The sequence below is a fragment of the Symphodus melops genome, assembly GCF_947650265.1.
Source record: "Symphodus melops genome assembly, chromosome: 3".
Lineage (NCBI taxonomy): Eukaryota > Metazoa > Chordata > Actinopteri > Labriformes > Labridae > Symphodus > Symphodus melops.
The window spans coordinates 14,807,904-14,829,287 of record NC_136693.1 but is presented as its reverse complement, the minus strand read 5'-3'; the positions used below and the strand labels follow the sequence as shown (position 1 = coordinate 14,829,287).

General features: G+C 39.0%; 2 protein-coding genes across 5 annotated transcripts in view; both read right to left on the bottom strand.

The window, feature by feature from the left end:
• Positions 1 to 10,705, bottom strand: part of furina (furin (paired basic amino acid cleaving enzyme) a) — a 74,129-nt gene extending 63,424 nt beyond the window's left edge. Inside the window, exons 1-2 of one of the 4 annotated variants that reach the window (XM_079340256.1) lie at positions 10,472 to 10,705; positions 3,564 to 3,887 (exon numbers count right to left, since the gene is read on the bottom strand). In XM_079340256.1, the coding sequence (XP_079196382.1) occupies positions 3,564 to 3,773 (210 nt within the window). In that variant the 5' untranslated portion in view covers positions 3,774 to 3,887; positions 10,472 to 10,705. The other 3 variants (XM_079340259.1, XM_079340258.1, XM_079340257.1) reach the window with 3 other exon arrangements.
• Positions 10,706 to 12,552: 1,847 nt separating this feature from the next.
• Positions 12,553 to 20,739, bottom strand: LOC306821784 (meiosis-specific nuclear structural protein 1-like; the record flags this gene model as incomplete). The annotated part of the gene is made up of 10 exons (XM_079340357.1): positions 12,553 to 12,662; positions 12,749 to 12,857; positions 12,983 to 13,240; positions 13,409 to 13,525; positions 13,605 to 13,821; positions 13,987 to 14,216; positions 14,532 to 14,634; positions 14,714 to 14,826; positions 19,672 to 19,836; positions 20,731 to 20,739. The coding sequence occupies 10 exons, from the start codon at positions 20,737 to 20,739 to the stop codon at positions 12,649 to 12,651; spliced, it is 1,335 nt and encodes a 444-aa protein (XP_079196483.1). The 3' UTR covers positions 12,553 to 12,648.
• Positions 20,740 to 21,384: the final 645 nt, after the last annotated feature.

The window sequence follows — 21,384 nt, the reverse complement described above, 5'->3', positions numbered from 1 at the left end:
TTCAGGTGACTTTTGGCCCCTCGACACACCAACCAGACCTTAAAGAAAAGCCTCGACAAAGACAGACAAATGCATCAAATCAGCCAGCCGTTTGACAAGCCAGTCGTCTGAGCTGTTAATCCGAAAAAGATGGTGGAAAAGCTAAAGACACAAGCTCTGCAAGATATTTTCATGTCACAGTGAATCTGACTTGACTTTGAAAATCTTTCCACAGGGTGTACTTCTGCGAATGAAGTGTCTAAAATTGAAGACGAGCAAAGTGTTGAATGTGGCTGAGATCAACAGCTAGTCAGAGAGCTAACGCAGCCTAGACAAGCCAAATCAAACAGGAAACATCCTGAGGGATCACAGCCATTCGCTCAACAGTAAAAAGACAGAAGACCGTAGAAATGTAAAACCAAACCAACACAACAGACCACTGCTGGCTTTGTATAGACGAGCAGCTCTGTGGTTAGTCGCGGGTCTGGAATCAGTTGACAACAAACTCATGGATGAGTTTATCATTTATGAAGACATGAAAAGGAGACATGGATAAGTGTGATAATGGAGGGGCGGGAACTTTGGATATCAGAGTAAAGGCTGCAAAGAAGCCAAAGTGTGAGGACGATGAGACATTTTAAAAGAAACATCACAAGAGCTGTAAAACATGCCCAGCTGCAGGCTTTGATCGTTCCCTCCATCTCTTCTGACACACACACACACACACACACACACACACACACACACACACACACACACACACACACACACACACACACACACACACACACACACACACACACACACACACACACACACACACACACACACACACACACACACACACACACACACACACACACACACACACACACACACACACACACACACACACACACACACACACACACACACACACACACACACACACACACACACACACACACACACACACGTTAAAAAATCGGAATGATGTGACATGCGTTAGCATAATGACTTTTAATCATCAAAAATGTATGAAAAGCATCATAAACCAGCCCTGGACTTCACACATGTGACTGTTTTATATTTACTGGAAGGTTTATGTTGCTGATGTCATGTTGCTACATCTCACACTGAGCGAGTCCAACAGCCAGAGCTAAACACTCAATGTGGTTTCCAAAATGTCCCAGATGATATCTTTGCATGTTTCATTTCATCTTCAAGAGAAAGAAATCACTTTCGAGAAACAGAAACTACACACCATTGTTGGGTTTTTTTTGTTTTTTAAAGGAAATTAATTTAAATTGAAAAACCTAGATCAAAATTGCCGTTAATAAACCAACTGATAATCTTGCAGCTTGTAAGTTAACTAATTAGAGCCGAAGCAAAGGTAAGAGGTTGACTGTTATGATCATTTATCTGAACGCATCTACTTCATAAAGAAACAAATGCATAAACAACACGAGGCAGGCATGTCTCATGAATTTCTCTTTGATACGTCAAAGTGACCGTCTCGTTTGGAGCCAGCGGCCTCACACATGACACAGGCACTGATTGGATTCCTTGATAGCATGTGACGGTGTTCAATCATTTCAGCCAAACACCCACGGGTGGGATCTGGCTTTCCTGCTCCACTCCCTTACTGTGGGTGGTCTTTACTTGGTTATTTCAAGCAAGCAAGAAACATATGCCAGATCAAGAACCCGACGTATGAAGCTGGTTTAATGAGAAGAATAACCACTTTGGTCACATCTGCTTTAACCCATGATTCAGATTCTAGCAACCTCAAAGCTTCCCTCGGCTTTTTATCCAGCTGATTTTATTAACACTGCTTCATTACGAAGGCCCCTGTAATACCACCTTACCACTTTCAATGCTGTCAAGGCTCCTTTGTTTGACTTGCTCAGATCATGTATATGAAAAAGGTCAAATTACCATCCCTCAGAATACTGTCACTTTGAAAGGAAGTTGCTGGAGCAGGCCAAAGCAGCTCCTCCCCTCCAGGATGAAGTTTTATAACCACATGGGTATCATTGCTTCGTCTGGGTTCCTTGTGGTCCACAGACAACACATACTTAAAGGATTTCTGTGTGAAGGATTACTCACTAGTCTGCATACTGAGTCAGAGCACATGACATTGCTGGTGATAACCAGGAAGACCATGTAGAGCAAACAGAACCCAGCACTTTGAGAAGTGACGCTATGGTGTTGAACACCAGCATGGGCCTTGGGTGTCTGCTTTATTTTTCCACTTTCAGAGTCGTACAAATGCTCAAGAAAACCATCCTCATCTTCCAGTTACACACTGAACTTCAGTTACTGCGATGTCACAACTTCTGGAATTAAAAGGTCTTTAGGTGCATTGTGCAATCAGGAAATGATACTGTAGCTCTACTGTGTGGTTACATGTCCATCATACTGTTGTTAAATGTCAAATTAAAGTCAATCGAACAGATGTTCTGCAGTATTAATTCTAAATACATACGTCCAACACATAAGAGACAAAGACATTAGTCTTTGTTTTGGATTAAAGCCAAAAACAAATACTGTTATAGCTGTGAAGTTAGTTGCCATGGGAACACAAGCCAAAGAAATATATTCAGATGAAAAAGACAAATCCTTAAGTCTTAATTAAATAAATAAGTATTACTTTACATGTCCTAGGATGTTTAGCGCACGTCTAACAGGAAGTCTTTGGAATACAAAAACTTCACAAATTCACACAGGAAGTGTTTTTCTTTTTGTCCACACCTACTGCTCAGGACTGCAGAGCTGTGGGCATAAGAGGATCAATCATTCAAAACTTTATTAAGTTCAGGAAGCAACTGAGAACTTTCTTTTTTGGATCAATTCAACACTATTGTACAGACTTCTTACAAAAGGCTAGTTACTGGAAAAACATAAAAAAAGAGAGAAGCAACCGATATGTGCGCTTGTCCTCACTTTGGCTGGAAATTCTTAGAAAATGTCACGCTGTCAAGTCATTGTCCTTAGGAGGATTTGTGAATACGGCCGGTGATGTTTTATTGTCAGAGTTTCTTTTGCACAAAACTTTGTATTGCTAAATATTAACTTGCTTGCTCAACATTAACTTTGCACATCAACACTTGTTGGAGGATAGTAACTGACCTTGTCTAACTTTTGCATGTCTCAGTAGTCACACAGTTCCCGGCATTAGAATGTGACTTGAATATTTTCATAACCGGTTAAACGACATCACCAGGAGGAGGAAACATCGTTTGTGGTGAAAGTAATGTTTTCTCAATGTTTATTCTACCATTTGAACAAAAGTATCCAGATTGTTAAAACACTGCAGCCAGAGAAGAAGAACGCACGACTGAATGAGTGTATGCCTTTTATGACAGTGAGTACTAACACGCTGTTTTGTTCCTGGGCGCCATTTATTGTAGTTCAATATAACAGCCTGACTGTTTTCACTTTGCCAAACAAAAGAAAAACAAAAAACAAATAAACTCTGTTTACATACTAACAAGATGGTCTGTCTGCAAACTCACAGGAGCAGATGAGTAGATTTGCATAGTCAAAATGTTGGGTAGATATTCACAGGTGGCCCCGGTAGTAAAAATGCAGCCTGTACTTACATGTCCAAAGTTGATGAACCCATGTTTACTGGCGATACGATCAGCTACCTCCTGACCTCCAGGTATGTGGACAGCCCATGAGTTGGTGTAGACTTTCTGTCCTTGTGCCGGTACCAGCCCAGAAATCAGCAAGACCAACAGAGGCCCAAGGAGCAACTCAAGCAGCCTGAGCCTGTGGTCTAGAGAGGAAGACTGAGGGCCAGAAGCCATGGGTTCTCCGAGTGCAGCACAGTCTCTGAGCAGAGCGCCTCTCCAACAGGTCGGGACTGCCCGCGGTTCATGCAGGTGCACGGAGAGACAAGGAAGGGGGCAGTCACAGCTCACCTGTTAGCGAAACAAAAGAAAGCAGGAAAAATGCAGGGTTTACATATCTGCAAAGTTTAGAAACACGAGTGAACGTTTACAGTCCTGAATCACACTTTGTGATCCATCATGACACTAAAACTGTGACACTAAATAAAAACAAAAAAAAAAAGACTAAACTCTAAACATGCCGAGATCCAAAGCAATACTATTCCCATGAGGCTGAACTAAGACCACTTGGTCACACCAAGTTGAGGGTTTTTTTTCTTCCCCAGACAGTTGTTTGTTCCGTAGAATGAGGAACAGAGACAGGAAGTTTTGAAAATCTGTTGCAAATCTAAATTCAAGTTTAACATAAAATAAATAAATAGAAATGTGTTTTGTCCACAGGGAAGAGGAGCAACCAAACAGCAGGTAAACTTGAGCCTCGGCTATAGAGGCATTTAACAATCCCACAGGAGACTGGAGGCACGACGCTAGACCAGACCTGAGGTTGCGGTCAGACACACAGCAGCAAATTTTGGTGTTTACCCTCCCATGGGAGGATTTAGAAGATGAAGATTGTGAAAGGAGAATGATTCAGTCGGCTGAGCGGGCGGCAGAGGTGGAGACGCGTGTGTGAGGGAAAACTGGTCAACGCCCTGGATGCTGAAGGATCACAGTAGAGTCCCACTCTGAGGTAAAGAAGACAGACAGGTGGGAGGTGGAGATTTAAAGTGTGAGGCAGCAACGGCAGCCGCACTGAACGGCTGCAGGAAAACGACCGTACACAACGAAAGGCTCCGGAAAATAATGACGGAGAGATTTTTATTTTGGTGTGAGGCTGATTTGAGTGAAGCTTTTCTTTCATTTTTCTGACGAGGGCTGCTCAATTTATTGCAATTTTATCGTTATCGTTTCAGAAACCTGTGCAATAAACACAGAACGAAACAAATAAAAGACTTTAAAGTGAGTCAAGCATTCCTTATACACGACGCACGTGTATATTATGGATGGAGGTCCAAGCTTTCATTATATTTTTATCTCATCTCATTCAGGCCCAAACCGGACTGATATATTGTCACAAAGCCATCAGGATCTATACATTAGATTAATGTGTGGAGTCATGTGGGTCAGTTGCACCTTTAGTCCATTGAGATGCTCTTAAATACAGATATTAACTCTGTGCACTCACTCGTGCTCTCTTTATTCAACTGACTGTGGGACGAGGTCTGCCATCTTATAGCCTGTCCAACGAACAACACACACAAATAAAACTCACCCTACCATTACAACACTCTTCAAATTAATTCAAAAGCACTTAGACATCTCCCAGGACGCTTTGTTGTTAACTTTGAATGATGCGTTTAGACGTGGCTTGGAAATTCTGCTGTGCACTGCACATTTTATTTTGGTATTCTGCCGTCCTTCGTTAAGTTATTTCACAATAAAAACGTACTTCGCCTCCCCAATTAAATGCAGATGTAGTGCGCCGAGTTAAAGAAGCGACTGTTTCCAAAAGTAATTTAAAATATCTTAAACATTTAATTAATTATTCAGTAGAGTGAGTCGTTTTCTGGAAGATATTTAGATATTAAAGCAATTCCCCCAAGCTTCAGTTGCCAAATAAACAACTGCTTACAGCTCCTGGAGGTCTTTTAATTTCAGAGATTTGGGGAAATGGTTACGCTGATTTCTGGCAAGACTCGGCGCAGATAATTTGCGCAGGGCGCTGCCAGCTGGCGTCCTCCCATTGCTTACCAACCTTTGACGGATGATGCTGATTCATGCAGGCTTTCATCATTTCAACACCATCAAGCACATCAGTTTTCTTTCCCCTGTCTAACAGATCTATACACTTTGTGGCCACTGTGAAGGACAGAAATGGAAGTGATGCATTTCCAAACAACAGCCCTGCCTTGAGAGTTTACCCAGCTTATTATGTTGGGTATTCTTGTCTTTGTTTAAATCCGTTGTCTGTTTGTCGACGTGGCCATAGTTAGTGATGCTTATGTGCTGCACTATATCAGAAGATATCAGTATATCACTATATCAGGTTTCAAATGAGCTAAGTCAAAAAAGCCCGACTTGTTTTAAACTTTGGAGGAAATTCTTACCTGTAAAAGTAAAGCCACAGAAAGCAACATTTCAACCATGTGGATCTTTGTTTGGTGTTTATGTATGTAGTATAAGGAAGAGGTATTACAGGTGTACAGAGCATTACATCTTTTCTGGCTGCTAACTTGTTATTCTTAACCGACTTTAAGGGTTATATCACATCCTATTTTTAAAACATTATTCCCATGCTGTATTTTATCACTCAATTTCTTTCAGTAGTCCACCAGACTTGACATTTGAAAGAATAAAAAATCCCATCTTCCCCTCTAAGTGGTGTAACTTGTGTCATCACATGTGCTACATGTTCCACTTAGATGGATGAAATGCCACAGCATTAACAGAAAACAACAAGCTCACAGGTATGACGAGTTGAGTATGGGTTCGATAAGCCACGCTAGACATTACCACAGTAAGTACTCATTACAAGAATAACAACCAGCAGTATAACATGTGGCTTCAAAACATACACAACTTCATATTAAACGAGCACAAGGTTTGGAAGAGCAAGAGAAACCGGTGGCCAAAAAGGTGCAATCATTGTAAAAAAAAAAAAAAAAAAGCAGAACAAGCTTTCAAAGTGACACAATAAAGTTAGAACCGTAGGCTCGGTTTTAATTGTTTCCTCATCACTTGACCTGTTTCACAGACATTAGTCTCCTTTTAGTAACAAATGATCCACATCCACCATTTCATCTTTTTTTTTTCTTTTTTTTTTTTTTTGCAAGTGACATTGAAGACAAAACGTTCCACCCCATCTTGGATAATAAGCCATTTAAAAAGTGATACTATTTAATCCAGTAATTGTCACATAATTATCAGATGTGAAATGATTTCAATCCTAAAATGAAATAAGCTTACAGAAGGTTAGAGAAACACAAGATCAATCTGGCAGCAAAACTTACTCAACTTTGTCCTCTGTCCTTGATGCAACAAGTAAATAGAAGGAGTGTTTCCAAACCTCTGTTTGATTTCACGGCACACACTGACTTTAAGTGCAGACGCCTGTGTGACCTCATCTGGGTGCTCGACCACTCAGTTTCTTTCACGTCAGTGTGAAAACCACACACCATGGGATCATAGCTACCCAACGACTTTACTGTTCTCCGAGACAAAGGAGAAGCTGAGCGTAGCACAGTGAGTGGTCTTTAGAAGTACCACAAGTAATGCTACCATATGTCCGACTGTGATAACAGAGAGAAAATACTCCTCATTATAATTAGCCAAGTATCATTAAACCCAAAAGATAATACTACCCTCATTACCAAAATCATCAGAACGATTTGAAAAAGGAAACAGTTCACACCTCATCAGTCTATGTATTTAGATTTTAATGAGATCAAAACGGTATCAGATGCATTTAGTGAAAACAAACAACATATCTTGTATAATGCCAGTTCTCAAACGTATTCAATGAAAACCGTTGTGCAGCAACATTACAAAAGCAGACATGAGATAAATAACCATGTGGGCACACTGATAAGATGACAAGAAGAATATGGGAGAGTTAGGTCAAAGCACGAATGTCAGAACTGAATAAATACTCATTTGTTTGCTGTTACTAGGCCAGTGACTGTTTTTGTCCACACACCGACAACTTCACCCTCACCAAATGTGTGACAAACTGTTAGATAGGCAGCAAACCACTGTTTGGTTCAAAGCAACTGTCCAGAATAACATAAAGAAGTACTCCTGTATACCATCTGTGAAACACTGAACCCTGCTCTCTGTCATAAAGGTGAGTCAATCAAATCAAGGAGACAAGCTCCCCCCCCCACCACATTAGCCTAAGATGTTCACCATCATTAAAACAATATGACACTTAGGTTTTGTTCAGACTGCAGCCCAAATCCCTCAAATCTGATCAGAATCAGAATCCAATATAACAAATTGCAAGTAACCAGATCCGATCTGCCTGTCCACATTGACATGGTCTGATCCACATTGGTTTCTATGGTAACAGGTTACGCCCAGAAAATACAACAGCAAAATGGATTACAGAGAAGTGTGATTATTTCCGATGCAAACAATTTCCGGAGAAGTCTGTCTGTAGGCTTGTTTTACTACGTTTGTTTGTTTTGATTCCTGCTGTTTTCTTTCACTGACCACCGTCAACTTCCAGCTTGCCGGATCTACGTCATTGTTGTATTTCTATGACGTTGCGTTGAGAGTGACGCAGAAGACACACTGAAACAATCGAGACGTTCAGATTGAGTCAGATCAGTAGGAATCTGATTTGAAACCACCTTCAAATGTGGTTTGAATCAGATTTGGAAAAATCTGATCTGGCTTTTTGCATTCAGACTGGCAAAAAATATATAAAATGAAGCCACATACAATCTGGATGTGATAAAAAAAAAAATCTAATTTGGAGGTGCAATGTGAACAAGGCCATAGTGTTTTCAAATGGTTCTGCAGTCCAAATTAAAAACATTGAAGAGAGCTTTCTCTGCCATGTAAAGTCAATGAGCATGGTTTGTCATGTTGCGGATAATAAAGCTTCAGTGTTTAGCCAGTTCTGCATTTGTCCTGAAACTGTTCTGCATTCTAAAACTCTCTCCATTTTTTTTTTTAAAACACCTCTCCAATATTTATCAAAACTGTACCCTATTTCTGGTTATGGAGCTTATTAAAAAAATATCCAGGCTTTTTAGGTCTGGTACAATTGTTAAATCTTAACCAGTTCTCAACACCTACTGGTTTGACGTGATAACTGGTCTCATATCTGGCAAACGGAGGGAGGCCCAAAACAGTTGTGTGGGGGCACCTACCTTCTCTGTTCAAAATAAATACAGACCATTTTGGACGAGAATCTAAACTAACAAAGAGAAGATGACTGACAGCTGCATTATTGTCAGAGAAGCCAGTGTTTCAACATAGCATAATTCCTTAATATCTGATATTATGGGCAGGTCATTGTTTTATTAAAAAAACAATAGATATCTGAGATATTGCACCTTTGGCTTTTTTTTACAAAAGAAACTTGATATTGTCTGGATATTTATTGTATTCGATGTGTTGTAATTTAAAACTGTTGACCAAGTTGAGCTCCGGGACTTAAGATACAAATCCATATTTACTCAAAGTGTAGGGAATCAAACTGTGAAATAAATGTTGGATTTTTCTCTTTTAAGAGAAGGAACGTAATAAATCAGAAGAAGATTGATAACTTTCAAGCCTTTAAACGTGTTGAGAAAAAAAAAAAACATTTTATGTAACCATGAGTAAACATATGATGACAGCAGGGTTTAAAGGGTTTAGAAACAACTGCTGTTTAACAAATTATAGCGTCCATCATCTGTGCAAATAAGCATTTTAATGGGCATATTTACAGTGAAAGCAATCAGAGTTTTAAATGTGTCAACTTTAGGGTTAGGCTCTTTTTGTTTTCCTCGTGCATTTCCTTTTCCTTGTAATCTGTCTACTTCCAAACACTTTTTGCAACAGCGTCAGCATTTATGTGTCCTGTCCTCGAGGTTACCCTGAATGCGTTCAGTTTTTCTGAAGACAACGACATTTACGTTTATTGTGTATTCAGGTTGTGTTGCTAATCTGCAGTACATACAATTACACAAGCATGACACTCCACAACAGCGCTAGTGCTTATCCAGAATCATTAGCAGGTCACCCCAACCTAGAGGTAAAAATCACAGTGTCAATCATGCCAACATGAGCTGTGTGTTGTAGATGTGCAATGATCCCTCCTGATGTCAAAGTTCAGTGCTGCAGGAATCCACGTCCAAAGAAACATGCCATTTAAAGCAGAGTTTCTCAGAGTTGGTATTAGTGCTGGGCTGTAGAAAGACCCAGAGATTAACTAAAAGAAGGTAGCAGATCAGGAGCGAAGAAAACTCTCTCTCTCTGGCCTGCAACTCTTTCATGTTTATGAGCTAAAGTTAAGAGGTTTAAACACATCAGCTGATCGGAGTAACGAGTTTGGGTCTGCAGTCAGTTGACTCACCGCACGTTAAGTCCTTGATAACAACACGTAGTCATTATTTGGCTCAAAAGCGCCGACTGGAGATGATCTGATGACAACTCGTCCGCTTGATAAATGTGTCTGAAAGTGTAACATACCGCGATTCACGTAAACTTGACCTGCTTCGTCTCACAGGTGACTCTCCTCCCCCATTTTCTTCGTCTCATCCACCCCTGACAAGCATTTCCGAACGCCACTTGAACACATTTTTTTTACTACTTACTCCCACTGGGCAGTTTGGATCACGCATCAACACACATTTTTCCTGGGAAACAACCATAGAAACCGGACGCGGCGTAGTCGACGACACATCGGTGTATGCGAGAGACGAGAACCCCCCCTTCATACCTTTACACTAATAAACTCACATCAACAAGGCTCAATAAGACAACACGCCGTCCTATCCGGTCCTGTGCCGGGGTCTCCTTGTGGTCGGAAGCCAAAAAACACGGCAAACTCGCCAACCACGCAACCCAAACAAGTACAAATACTAGCTAAAGCAGACGTGAAACTTACAATCGGCTCAACTTACCAGCTTCCGCTTACATCCTGCTCGGCCCGGCTTGTTGATGTCTCTCACAGCGGCGTTAAAACCGGCGACAGGACGGTGTAGCGACTGAAAAATTGATAACTGAAAATTGCTGGTTATAAATAGTCATGATACCCCTGTGGTGTACCGCTGAGTGGTCCGTACAAGCCCCAGGAAATACGTCACGGACGTGGACAGAGTGGGGACGTTCGAGCAACATCTACTTAGTGGCCGGTAGCGCTGCTACACCGCCACCCTGTGGTCATATACTGTACTGCGCCCACATGGTGAAATGACAAACTTGTTTTTCAACAAACCTTTTATCACATTTTTCTATTTATATAGTTTGTTCGATTGAAACATGTGTCATATTTAAAGAGTAAGCTATGAGGTTTAGTGTATTCTGAATTAAGGTATTTTAATCTATTGAGTCATTTGTAGTGTAAATTAATTAGGCTGCTGCCAAGTTATTTTAATTCAAGTCAATCTGTTACTGTGTCCTTTGTTATGGCCTTTCCATATCTCTCATCTGATTTTCACATCTTTCTTCGGATTTTAACACAACTATTACTTTCATTAACTCTATTTGTCAGATGTATATGGTTGTTGTCCACTTAAGTAAAAAGACGATGTGCAGGATCAGGAAGGATTTGTACATTTTCAAAAAATTATAAATAAAGCAGGCAAGTCATTCATATGTTCTAATATAAACCATTTACTAGTACTATAATTTGTATTTCAATATATACAGAAATCATTTGCATTTATAGTTTAAACTTTCATCATAGCTTTTTTAAGAAGCTAACATATAGAATTGAAAATAGCAATCTCCTGCTAGGACAAAGGTTTTCATGGAGGTCAGATGGAGTGATTTTAGCTGAATGTTTTTATGAATGCAAAAACTATTGTTTTACTTTCATAAACTCCAGAGTCTGTTCAAGGCAAGACCTCAAGGCATTTCACTTTATTTATTTAATAACACATCCTATAAAACCCTTTTTCCTCGGTACAATTATTTTCAACTCTAGAATGATTTTGTTTCTATCGAATAAATACAATGTATTGAATAGTAACTGCATAAATGTTTTTATATTAATGAAGCGAGGGATCAAATTTAAGTAAAACAAATCCTGCAAAGTCTTAACAGGAGCAATGTAAATTCAAGGACCACGACAGAAAGATAATTGATCAGTCCAAAATATTTATTTAAAGTACAAATGTGCTGATACCAAAGGACGTCAGGGAGCAAGTTCAATTATTTTCAACATTTTAAATTAGCTGCCAAAATAAGAGGCACAGCAGCAGGGAGTGAAAAGAGAAGCTGTATGTGTTGAGTTTTGCTGGAGCTGAATTTCGTCCTGCAGAAGAAGACAGACAGAGTATTTATTATTCCCGTATTAATACAACATAAAATCTAATTGGTCACTTTGCTTTCTAAGGTAGAGTTTATTTAGAGACAATCACATCCATCTTTCCATATTTAGTTTTGCAAGATCAATGACATGCCAGAAACAATGGTTAACATTATTCTACAAACATGTAAAGCAGGAAGATAAAGCAGACAAACATTTGTCAAACCGCAAACTATGGTTTTTGTTGTGATTTCCTTCCTCCTTTAAATGTACACATTAAATCAGAAGATGCCACTCATAGACAGTCATAGAGACTAAAGAACATCACGTCTTTATGACTTGGTTGACATGGGTTAAGTTCTGGTTATACAATCAAAATGTCTACTGGTTCAGAGGTTTAAAAAAAACACAAAAATACAAAGAATGTGATTTTAAATGTTATTAAGTACCAACTGTGTTTTACACCTTTAAAGAGCATGACAACTTCATGAGAAGTTGCAGGGTTCATTCAGTAAATCTATAAATAAATAAATAAACTCATGTGAGTAACATTGTCATGTTGCTGAAGTTTTGAATGGAAAAGTGAGTGTCAATAACATCTTTAACAACAGAGAGCTCCATAAATAACATGAAGCAGAATTCACACAGGTTTTAACACACTGAATGATTCTAAGTGTTTTTCAAACAAGCTTGGAAGCATCAGTTGTGATTAGTGTTTGACTTAGTCTTTCGACGAAAAGCTTTACTCATTGTCTTCTAAGCTGTCTTCAGAAAAGATGTGGATTGGAAATTCTTTCTGAAGTCCTTATATTGTGCTTTAGGTCTTCTTCATGGAGCAGGCCCTGAAAACGAAAGCACCGATTTGTCACAAGGATGTGTTATCTTGAGATTGTGTAAAACTATTCAGGATTCTTACACTGCCTCATACCTTCGGTAAGCTTCAGAAGTTTAAGAAGCCTCTGCCTTTCTTGTTCAACTTCCTGTCTGCGCAGCGCCTCGTTCTCCTGCTCAGCCGCTCTTTCTTTGGCCTCAAGGTCCTTGAAGAAAGAAGTTAACATTATTATCACAGCACTTTGTACTAAACTAAATGATGCACCAGCTGCCTAGAGTTTTATATACAATGAATACACTTTTCCGTGTCAATGTTCAGAGTGTTCTGTACCATGTTGGCCTGAATCTGTTGCCTTTTGTCCTCTATGAGTTTCTCCACTTTGCATTTGTGCTCGAGTCGTTTCATGCGTTGTTTCTGAGCGTTCATCTGCTCAATGCGGTCGTCCTCGGCAAACTTTTCCATCATCATTTTTCTGAAGTTCTCCTCTTCTGCTTTCTCTGCCTGCTTCCGCATCTCTTTGAAAGCCATTTGCTCCTGCCAGCACTGCTGCATCATCAACCTGCGTCTGTTTTTATTCTCCATCTCTTCCTGTGAGACAAATGGGTCAAAAAATATGAAGATAGCTTAGGCACACTCATAAATCCCAGAGCACAGAGGACTCGGTTCAAGTCTCTTGACTCATGAGCTGTTGTTTAATCTAAAGCAGAACCGCATCATATTTACCTTGACAAAAGACAGTAAAGCAACGATACTTACTATTTCTTTTTGCCGATTGGCTTTTTTCTTTTCTTTCTGTTCCTCTAGATGGAGTTCCTCACGCACTTGCTCTATATCTTCACGCTGCAGCCTCTCCTCTTCCATCTTCTCAGTCAACTGCACAAAAACAGAGAGGAGTTAAGACACATCTCAGAGAATGAACAGAAAAATGAAGGGGCAAAAAATGTATCTCAACTATTTTTTGTAGCCGCTCCTTTGCGTCTTCTCTCTCCTTGATCTTTGCCATGCTGTCCTCCTCCATGTGCTGCTGATGGCTCGCAAAATCCCTGATCCGTCTGTCCTCTTCCTCGATCTGTTCTTGCTCAATGCGTCTACATTCAGTCTGCTGTCTCTTGGATTCTTCAAGGTCCTGCCGAGTGGCTCGGACCTTCTCCAGTTTCAGCCGCCTCTCCCTTCAGAAAAAAACATTAGTTCTCAATGTAAATCCATTTAATTGCATTAAAATGTGAATGAGAAAGTAAAGCACCAAAAAATCAATATTGTTTTTAATTTCAAAATAGAGCTTGAGTAAAAGTACTTTAATTCCCTCCATAAAGTGGAAATGAATAATGACTTACATCTGATCATACTCATAAACCTTCCGGATGATCTCTTCCATCTTGAGCTTTTCTTTAAGGGACTCCTCATCAGTTTGTTGTTTATTGTGCTCCGTCTCCTTCCTCTGCTGCTCCAGCTCTCTCTGATACTGCACTACCTTCTCTTGGCGTTCCTGCTCCAGCTTCTTGTGCTCAGCAACGGTTCGCTCGTATTCCTGATTCATCCACCGATCATGGTCTGCCTTCTCACGCTAGCAGAGAAATGATTATGCATTGTAGAGTTTGACATTTAAACTTACAATTATTCTGTACATTTTCACCTTGAAATTAAATTCCTTTCACGTTTAACACTCGTCATTGTTGAAAAGAAGACTCCTATACTAAACCGTCTGTATGTCCAAATACATTCATTTACATGATCCCTGGCACATACTAACATATCTTCTATATAGAATAAACATGCACCCTTACAACATTTTTAAGAACAGAATTAATGTTGTAGTGAAGATGGATCAGGTTTGTTATATTGGTGGTAAGTAATGACAATCACAGAAGAAAGCACTCACCATTGCTTCAGACCTAATAGCCTGCTTTTCAGCAAGCTGGTCCTTTCTTTCCTTATTCAATTGTGCATATTTCAGCTTTGACTCCAACTCTTGAAGCTCTTTGCTGAAAGTGTTGAAACAGACTTTTGAAAACGATCACAGGTTATGAAGAGACCAGAGCAGAGTAAGACTACTTTCAGTACCTGTTCTTTATAGTATGCTCCCTCTTTTTCTCTTCTCTTTGCTTCTCAAGGTCGATGCGGGCTGTCTCTTCGGCTATTCTCTTCTTTTGCTCCAGGTGCTTCTTTCGGTTTAAAAAAAACAAACATTATCTCAACTGAATTAACTCACACACACGCGCTCTCTTGCAACAGAGTTGGATTTATAATAAATCGTATGACTACATATATTAATACAGACTGTCCGGTGTCTATTACGCGCAAACTAGACAATATAACAGAGGATTCCAGCAGATCAAATCATTAAACGCTTGTCTGTGTATATCATATTTTATGTTAAACACCCAGAGATTTAAATTAATAAGGAAACGCTTTTGCGCCTGATGCCGAAATATTCAACGTGTCTGTTCGATCGTTTCTGAGGTTGTGGGAATAATTCACCAAAAAACACTATGAATAATCAAGCCACTTACACTATGCACCTGAATGTGTGCCGCGCAAATTACAAACTATTGCAGTGAGGCATCCTGTCTGTTCTCACTCACTACCACGTATCATTACACCTCTTTAATCATGTTTTAGCCTGTTTTTTGTGCTTTAATTCTTTTGTGCTGCCTTCTAAATGTTTGTTTGTAAAGTGTTTCATGCTCTCGGTGCAAGACAAGTTCCCCCAGGGGCAATAAAGGCTTCATTCATTCATTCATACACGGACGCATAACGTAGAACGCGACTCCCTTATGTTACGTCATATGACGCGTTGTTGAAAAAAAGCGAGTTCTTAACAGCTACGCTAAAAACAGCCACTTTCTTCTCTAAATTAGAGCACTTATGTGTTGAAGAATGTACAGAAAATGTATGTACTTATTCTACAGCCCTTATCTGACAACATGAAGTGTTAATTTCAACTTTTTTTTAACCTGCAATATGCTCTTCAAAGTCTGGTTCACACGGTTGACAGTTAACAGTTCAAACATTGGTTCACAATCGCTCACAGGCCACAGGGTTTGTTTTTTTTTAAATATTGGAAGGAACTTTTTGTATTTTGACCTCTTCAAAAAATATTGTAAATACGCAATAACTAATTGCAGTGGGAAACTGTTGTGTTCTAATTTTTTGGAAAGAATAGTCAGGCTTTTATAGGTCTCCCTCGCTAAGATGAAAAAGAAAAAAAGAACGAAATATGCCATCTGATGAGGCCTCGGGCCAAAATCTTCTAATTCTTCGCTTGAAGTCAAGGGCCACAAACAATCCACTTGAGAATATCAAAAATGTACCTTATCATCATTACTTAGCCATCTAGCTGATATGGACTGCCCCAACATCATAACTGGGGGTGATTTTAATTGCGCGTTATCCCCAATGATGGATAGACTCCCCCCCCAAGCAAATACATCTAAAAATGCTAAGGCTGTCTTAAATATCAATAAGGAATTTGACCTTGTAGACATATGGAGGCATTATAACCCACTTTCAAAACAATATACATTTCACTCTCAGCCCCACCTGTCTGCTTCACGTATTGACTACATTTTTGTTTCTAGGTGTCTTCTGTACTTAGTTGAACATGCAGATATAGGGCATATTGCTCTCTCAGACCATGCTCCTGTGATCATGGCAATACAACCTCCTAGACCCAGTGAGCGCTCATTCTCTTGGAGAATGAATGCAACCCTTCTTTTGGACGAAAAATTCATTAAATATTTGACAGACCAAACAGACTTATTTTTAGAAATTAATGATAAAAATGGAGCTGATCCAAGAATTGTGTGGGATACATATAAAGCTTATATGAGGGGTATGATTATATCCTATACAAGTCAAAGGAAAAAAGAGCGAGCTGCCAAACAACTGGAAATAGAAAATAAAATAAAGCAATTAGAGGAAACCTATTACACAACAAAATCTGATGCAACTCTTATTGAATTAAAATCCACTAGGACAGCACTAAATAACCTGGTAACAAGAAAGGCAGAAAGGGATATACAATTCACTAAACAAAATTTTTTCGAATCGGCCAACAAACCAAACCGCTTGTTAGCACACCTAGCAAGGAACGCCCCTGTCAAATCCTGTATATCAGCTATACAGGATGACAATCAACAAAGACAAACCAATAATCGTCAAATTAACGAGAGCTTCAAAAGATTTTACACTAAACTGTACAGTACTGAGACTGATAAGGAGAGACTTGGGGCAGGAAGCCTTTTAGATCACTTATGTTTCCCACAACTATCAGAGGATCAGTCTGTCCTTCTGGAGTCCCCTATATTAATATCAGAGATAGATAAAGCTATATCCACACTTCAGTCAGGGAAATGCACTGGAGAAGACGGCTTCCCGGTTGAGTTTTTTAAAGTGATGAACGGGAAAATTAACAAACTTCTATTAAGGGTCTTTAATAAATCATTTGTCGAGTCTACACTCCCTGAATCCATGTATAGAGCTAACATAACACTAATAGCAAAGAAAATAAAAAAATAAAAATAAAAATCCAGAGCTATGCTCCTCTTATTGACCAATTAGCCTCCTTAATGTGGATAACAAAATACTTTCTAAGATACTGGCTCTTAGGCTGGAGAATGTCGTAAATACAATTGTGGATGCAGATCAGACAGGATTTATCAGGGATCGAAACTCCTATCATAACACTAGACGCCTACTTCATATTATTCATCATCTTGATACTAACAAAACACCGGGAGCTGTCGTTTCTATGGACGCCGAAAAGGCGTTTGATAGAATTGAATGGGAATACATAGGGAATACAGTGATGAAGAGATCTGGTTTTAAATGTGGCTTCCTAAAATGGATTAGACTGCTGTATAAAGCACCGACAGCCTCGGTTCTGACCAATGGTCTGTTGTCTGCTCCCTTTAAGGTGAAAAGAGGTACAGCTCAAGGAAGCCCACTGTCCCCTACTTTGTTTGCCCTGGCTATAGAGCCATTAGCGTTGGCTATTAGACAAAACCCTGATATCCAAGGAGTAACAATTGGCATCAAACAACACAAAATTTTACTGTACGCTGATGATATTCTTTTGACATTAACAAAAGCCTCTCAATCATTAATAGCGTTAACTACTTGTTTGAAAGAATGTAGCCTAATATCTGGATATAAAGTCAATTTTGACAAGTCGGAAATAATGATCCTAGATAATGACATAAAAACAGAACCACCCTATATTCAGCCCTTTCGTTGGGCTCCATCTGGGTTTAATTACTTAGGAATCAGAATCACTCCCCAGCTCAATCAGATATATTCATTAAATATTATTCCTCTGGTTAAAAGTGTCCAAGAAATGTTAACAAGATGGAAGAGTCTCCCTATATCGTTCCTGGGCAGAATCAACCTCATCAAGATGACAGTCCTTCCAAAAATATTATATACCACATCAATGTTGTTTGTAAATTTAAATACAAATGACATTACAAATATAAACAAAGCACTATCAGACTTTATTTGGAATGGCAGGAAACCAAAGGTTAAACTAGCAAGATTACAACTTCCAAAAGAGAAAGGTGGCTGGAGCCTTCCTAACATAGAATACTACGTGCTATCTATACAAGCCAGGATTATCTCCTCATGGGTGAACGAAAGCATAGACCCGCCTTGGTTAGACATAGAATCAATTATATGTAAACCTCTCTCTCCTGTGAACCTGTTGGACAAAAGCCTGAAGGAAATTCCACACACAGCTAAGAATAACCCTTTGATAACTAATGTATTGTGGGCTTGGAAGAAATGTATGAAAACATTCAATAATACTCATCCTCTCTCCCTCTTAACAACACTGACAGATAATACAGAGCTCTCACCACAGGGAACAGGATCAAACTTTACACTTTGGCAAAAAGCGGGTATTGTTAGAGTCCATGACCTCTTCGAGAATGGGAAATTTAAAACGTTTGAGTCATTGAAAGATCAATATCATATATCAAATAAAGACTTTTACAAATATTTACAGGTCAGGCACTTTGTGTATACGAAGAACAACTCATTGGAACTCCCAAACGACTCACACTCACTGGATAGATTTTTTATTAATTGTAAGCAACAAAAACACTTCATATCCAAATTCTATTCTGAGATATTAAGCTTGAACCTGAGTAAATTGTCATGCTTAAGGACATCGTGGTGTACTTTGCTTGAATGTGTAATAGATGATAATTTGTGGGATGAGATCTTATTGCTGCCATCCAGAATTTCGATTTGCAACAGATATGCAGAACTGCAGTATAATATTTTGCACCATATCTACATCTCTCCACATATCTATAGTAAGTACAGAACGGGAACCTCACCAAATTGCCCCAAATGTAAATCTTGCATAGGGACCAGGTTGCACTGTTTGTGGGAGTGCAAAAAAATCCAAACATTCTGGAAGGCAGTATGTTTAAGTGTTAGCAAAGCAACAGGTCAGCAGGTGTCAGTAAACCCACTTATGTGTCTGCTTGGGAAGATCCCTGTGTCTCTTAAAGGCAATGAAAATGTAATCCAGTCGCTTTTAATGCTAGCAAGAAAAGCTATAATGACAAAGTGGGTTGGAGAGGACCCTCCTTCTATCTCTGTGTGGAAATCTCTGATCTCAGAGGTTGTGACTCTGGAAAAACTTGGACATTGCATCAAAGGAAGGACTCATCTTTTTCTACAGGAATGGAGGAAGCCACTGGAACTTTTGGGACTCAATTATAATCTGGATTTAAATTGTTAACTCTATTTTCTTTTACTATTCTTTTTTTATCACTGAACAGAGGACACGGGTTTGATTCAGATTTGAACATGAACTCACCATATAGTATGGGCAAATGCGCATTATCTCACTGTGCAGTGAATGCCACATACTTTATTGTATGGACCAGTCTCGCAGCTCTATTGTTGTTGTTGCAGCATTAATGTTTGTTCACTGGGTAATGTTTGTGTTTTTGTTTCTGTGAAAACTAAAAATGTAATAAACAGAATATACACAACAAAAAAAAACGTACCTTATATAGGTCGCTCTTGAGCTCCTCCTGGCGCTGGCGCTGGTACCTCCTATTATCTGCGCCCTCCATCAACTTCAACGCGGCAGTCATCTGCTCATCTTTCATCACACTCCGGGCCAACTCCACTCGGCGATCCTCCCGCTGAGCCATTGACCTCTCCTTATTCTGTCCCAGAGGAAAAGAAAAGATTAGCATACACATGCAAAAACAGTATCAAAATCTTCTTTAACTTTGGAAACAAACCATGTTGACGGTGCCTGTCGTCGATTACGGCGTTTTCACCAAATGAATTTGAAAAGTGAACTAGCTGCCCGTTTAGTTGTTAGGGGAAGGCATAGAACGCCGCGTCTCGAAAACAAACAAACAAATGTTTGCAATGGATTCAGAATCCTAAAGAACCCCTAGTTTGACCCCTCACAAGCTACCAAAAGCAAAGGTTAACATTTTCAAATGTTCACCAATAAGTATATAGTACCAATAAAGTACTATTCCAGGTACCCCGACTTTGAGCTGCTCTCACGGATTTTCCTATGGTAGTTGGATTTAAATGTTTTTTTATGTGTTATAAGACACCTTTATGAACACGTTTGTGAAGAAATCTATTGGTAAGGAATTTATTCCCAGATTAGCCAAATATCTGATAAAATACCCTTACTAAAACACAGAGTTGAACGCTACTTCAACAATGGGTTCGTATGTCACGTGCATATTGTTCATTGCTGCTACAACGCCACCCTGTGGTCATATGCTGTACTGCACCCACATGTTGAAGTGACAAACTAGCCCTATTGTTCAACAAACCTTTTATCACATTTTTCTGTTTATATAGTTTGTTCGATTGAAACATGTGTCATATTTAAAGAGTAAGCTATGAGGTTTAGTGTATTCTGAATTAAGGTATTTTAATCTATTGAGTCGTTTGTAGTGTAAATTAATTAGGCTGCTGCCAAGTTATTTTAATTCAAGTCAATCTGTCCATTTATCTCCTCGGTGTCTGTGTTTTGGAGAGTTCTCTTGTTGCCCAATTTATTTTATTTTGAAAAACTAAAAATGGCTTACTGTGTCCATTGTTATGGCCTTTCCATATCTCTCATCTGATTTTCACATCTTTCTTCGGATTTTAACACAACTATTACTTTCATTAACTCTATTTGTCAGATGTATATGGTTGTTGTCCACTTAAGTAAAAAGACGATGTGCAGGATCAGGAAGGATTTGTACATTAGCAGGCAAGTCATTCATATGTTCTAATATAAACCATTTACTAGTACTATAATTTGTATTTCAATATATACAGAAATCATTTGCATTTATAGTTTAAACTTTCATCATAGCTTTTTTAAGAAGCTAACATAGAGAATTGAAAATAGCAATCTCCTGCTAGGACAAAGGTTTTCATGGAGGTCAGATTGAGTGATTTTAGCTGAATGTTTTTTATGAATGCAAAAACTATTGTTTTACTTTCATAAACTCCAGAGTCTGTTCAAGGCAAGACCTCAAGGCATTTCACTTTATTTATTTAATAACACATCCTGTAAAACCCTTTTTCCTCGGTACAATTATTTTCAACTCTAGAATGATTTTGTTTCTATCGAATAAATACAATGTATTGAATAGTAACTGCATAAATGTTTTTATATTAATGAAGCGAGGGATCAAATTTAAGTAAAACAAATCCTGCAAAGTCTTAACAGGAGCAATGTAAATTCAAGG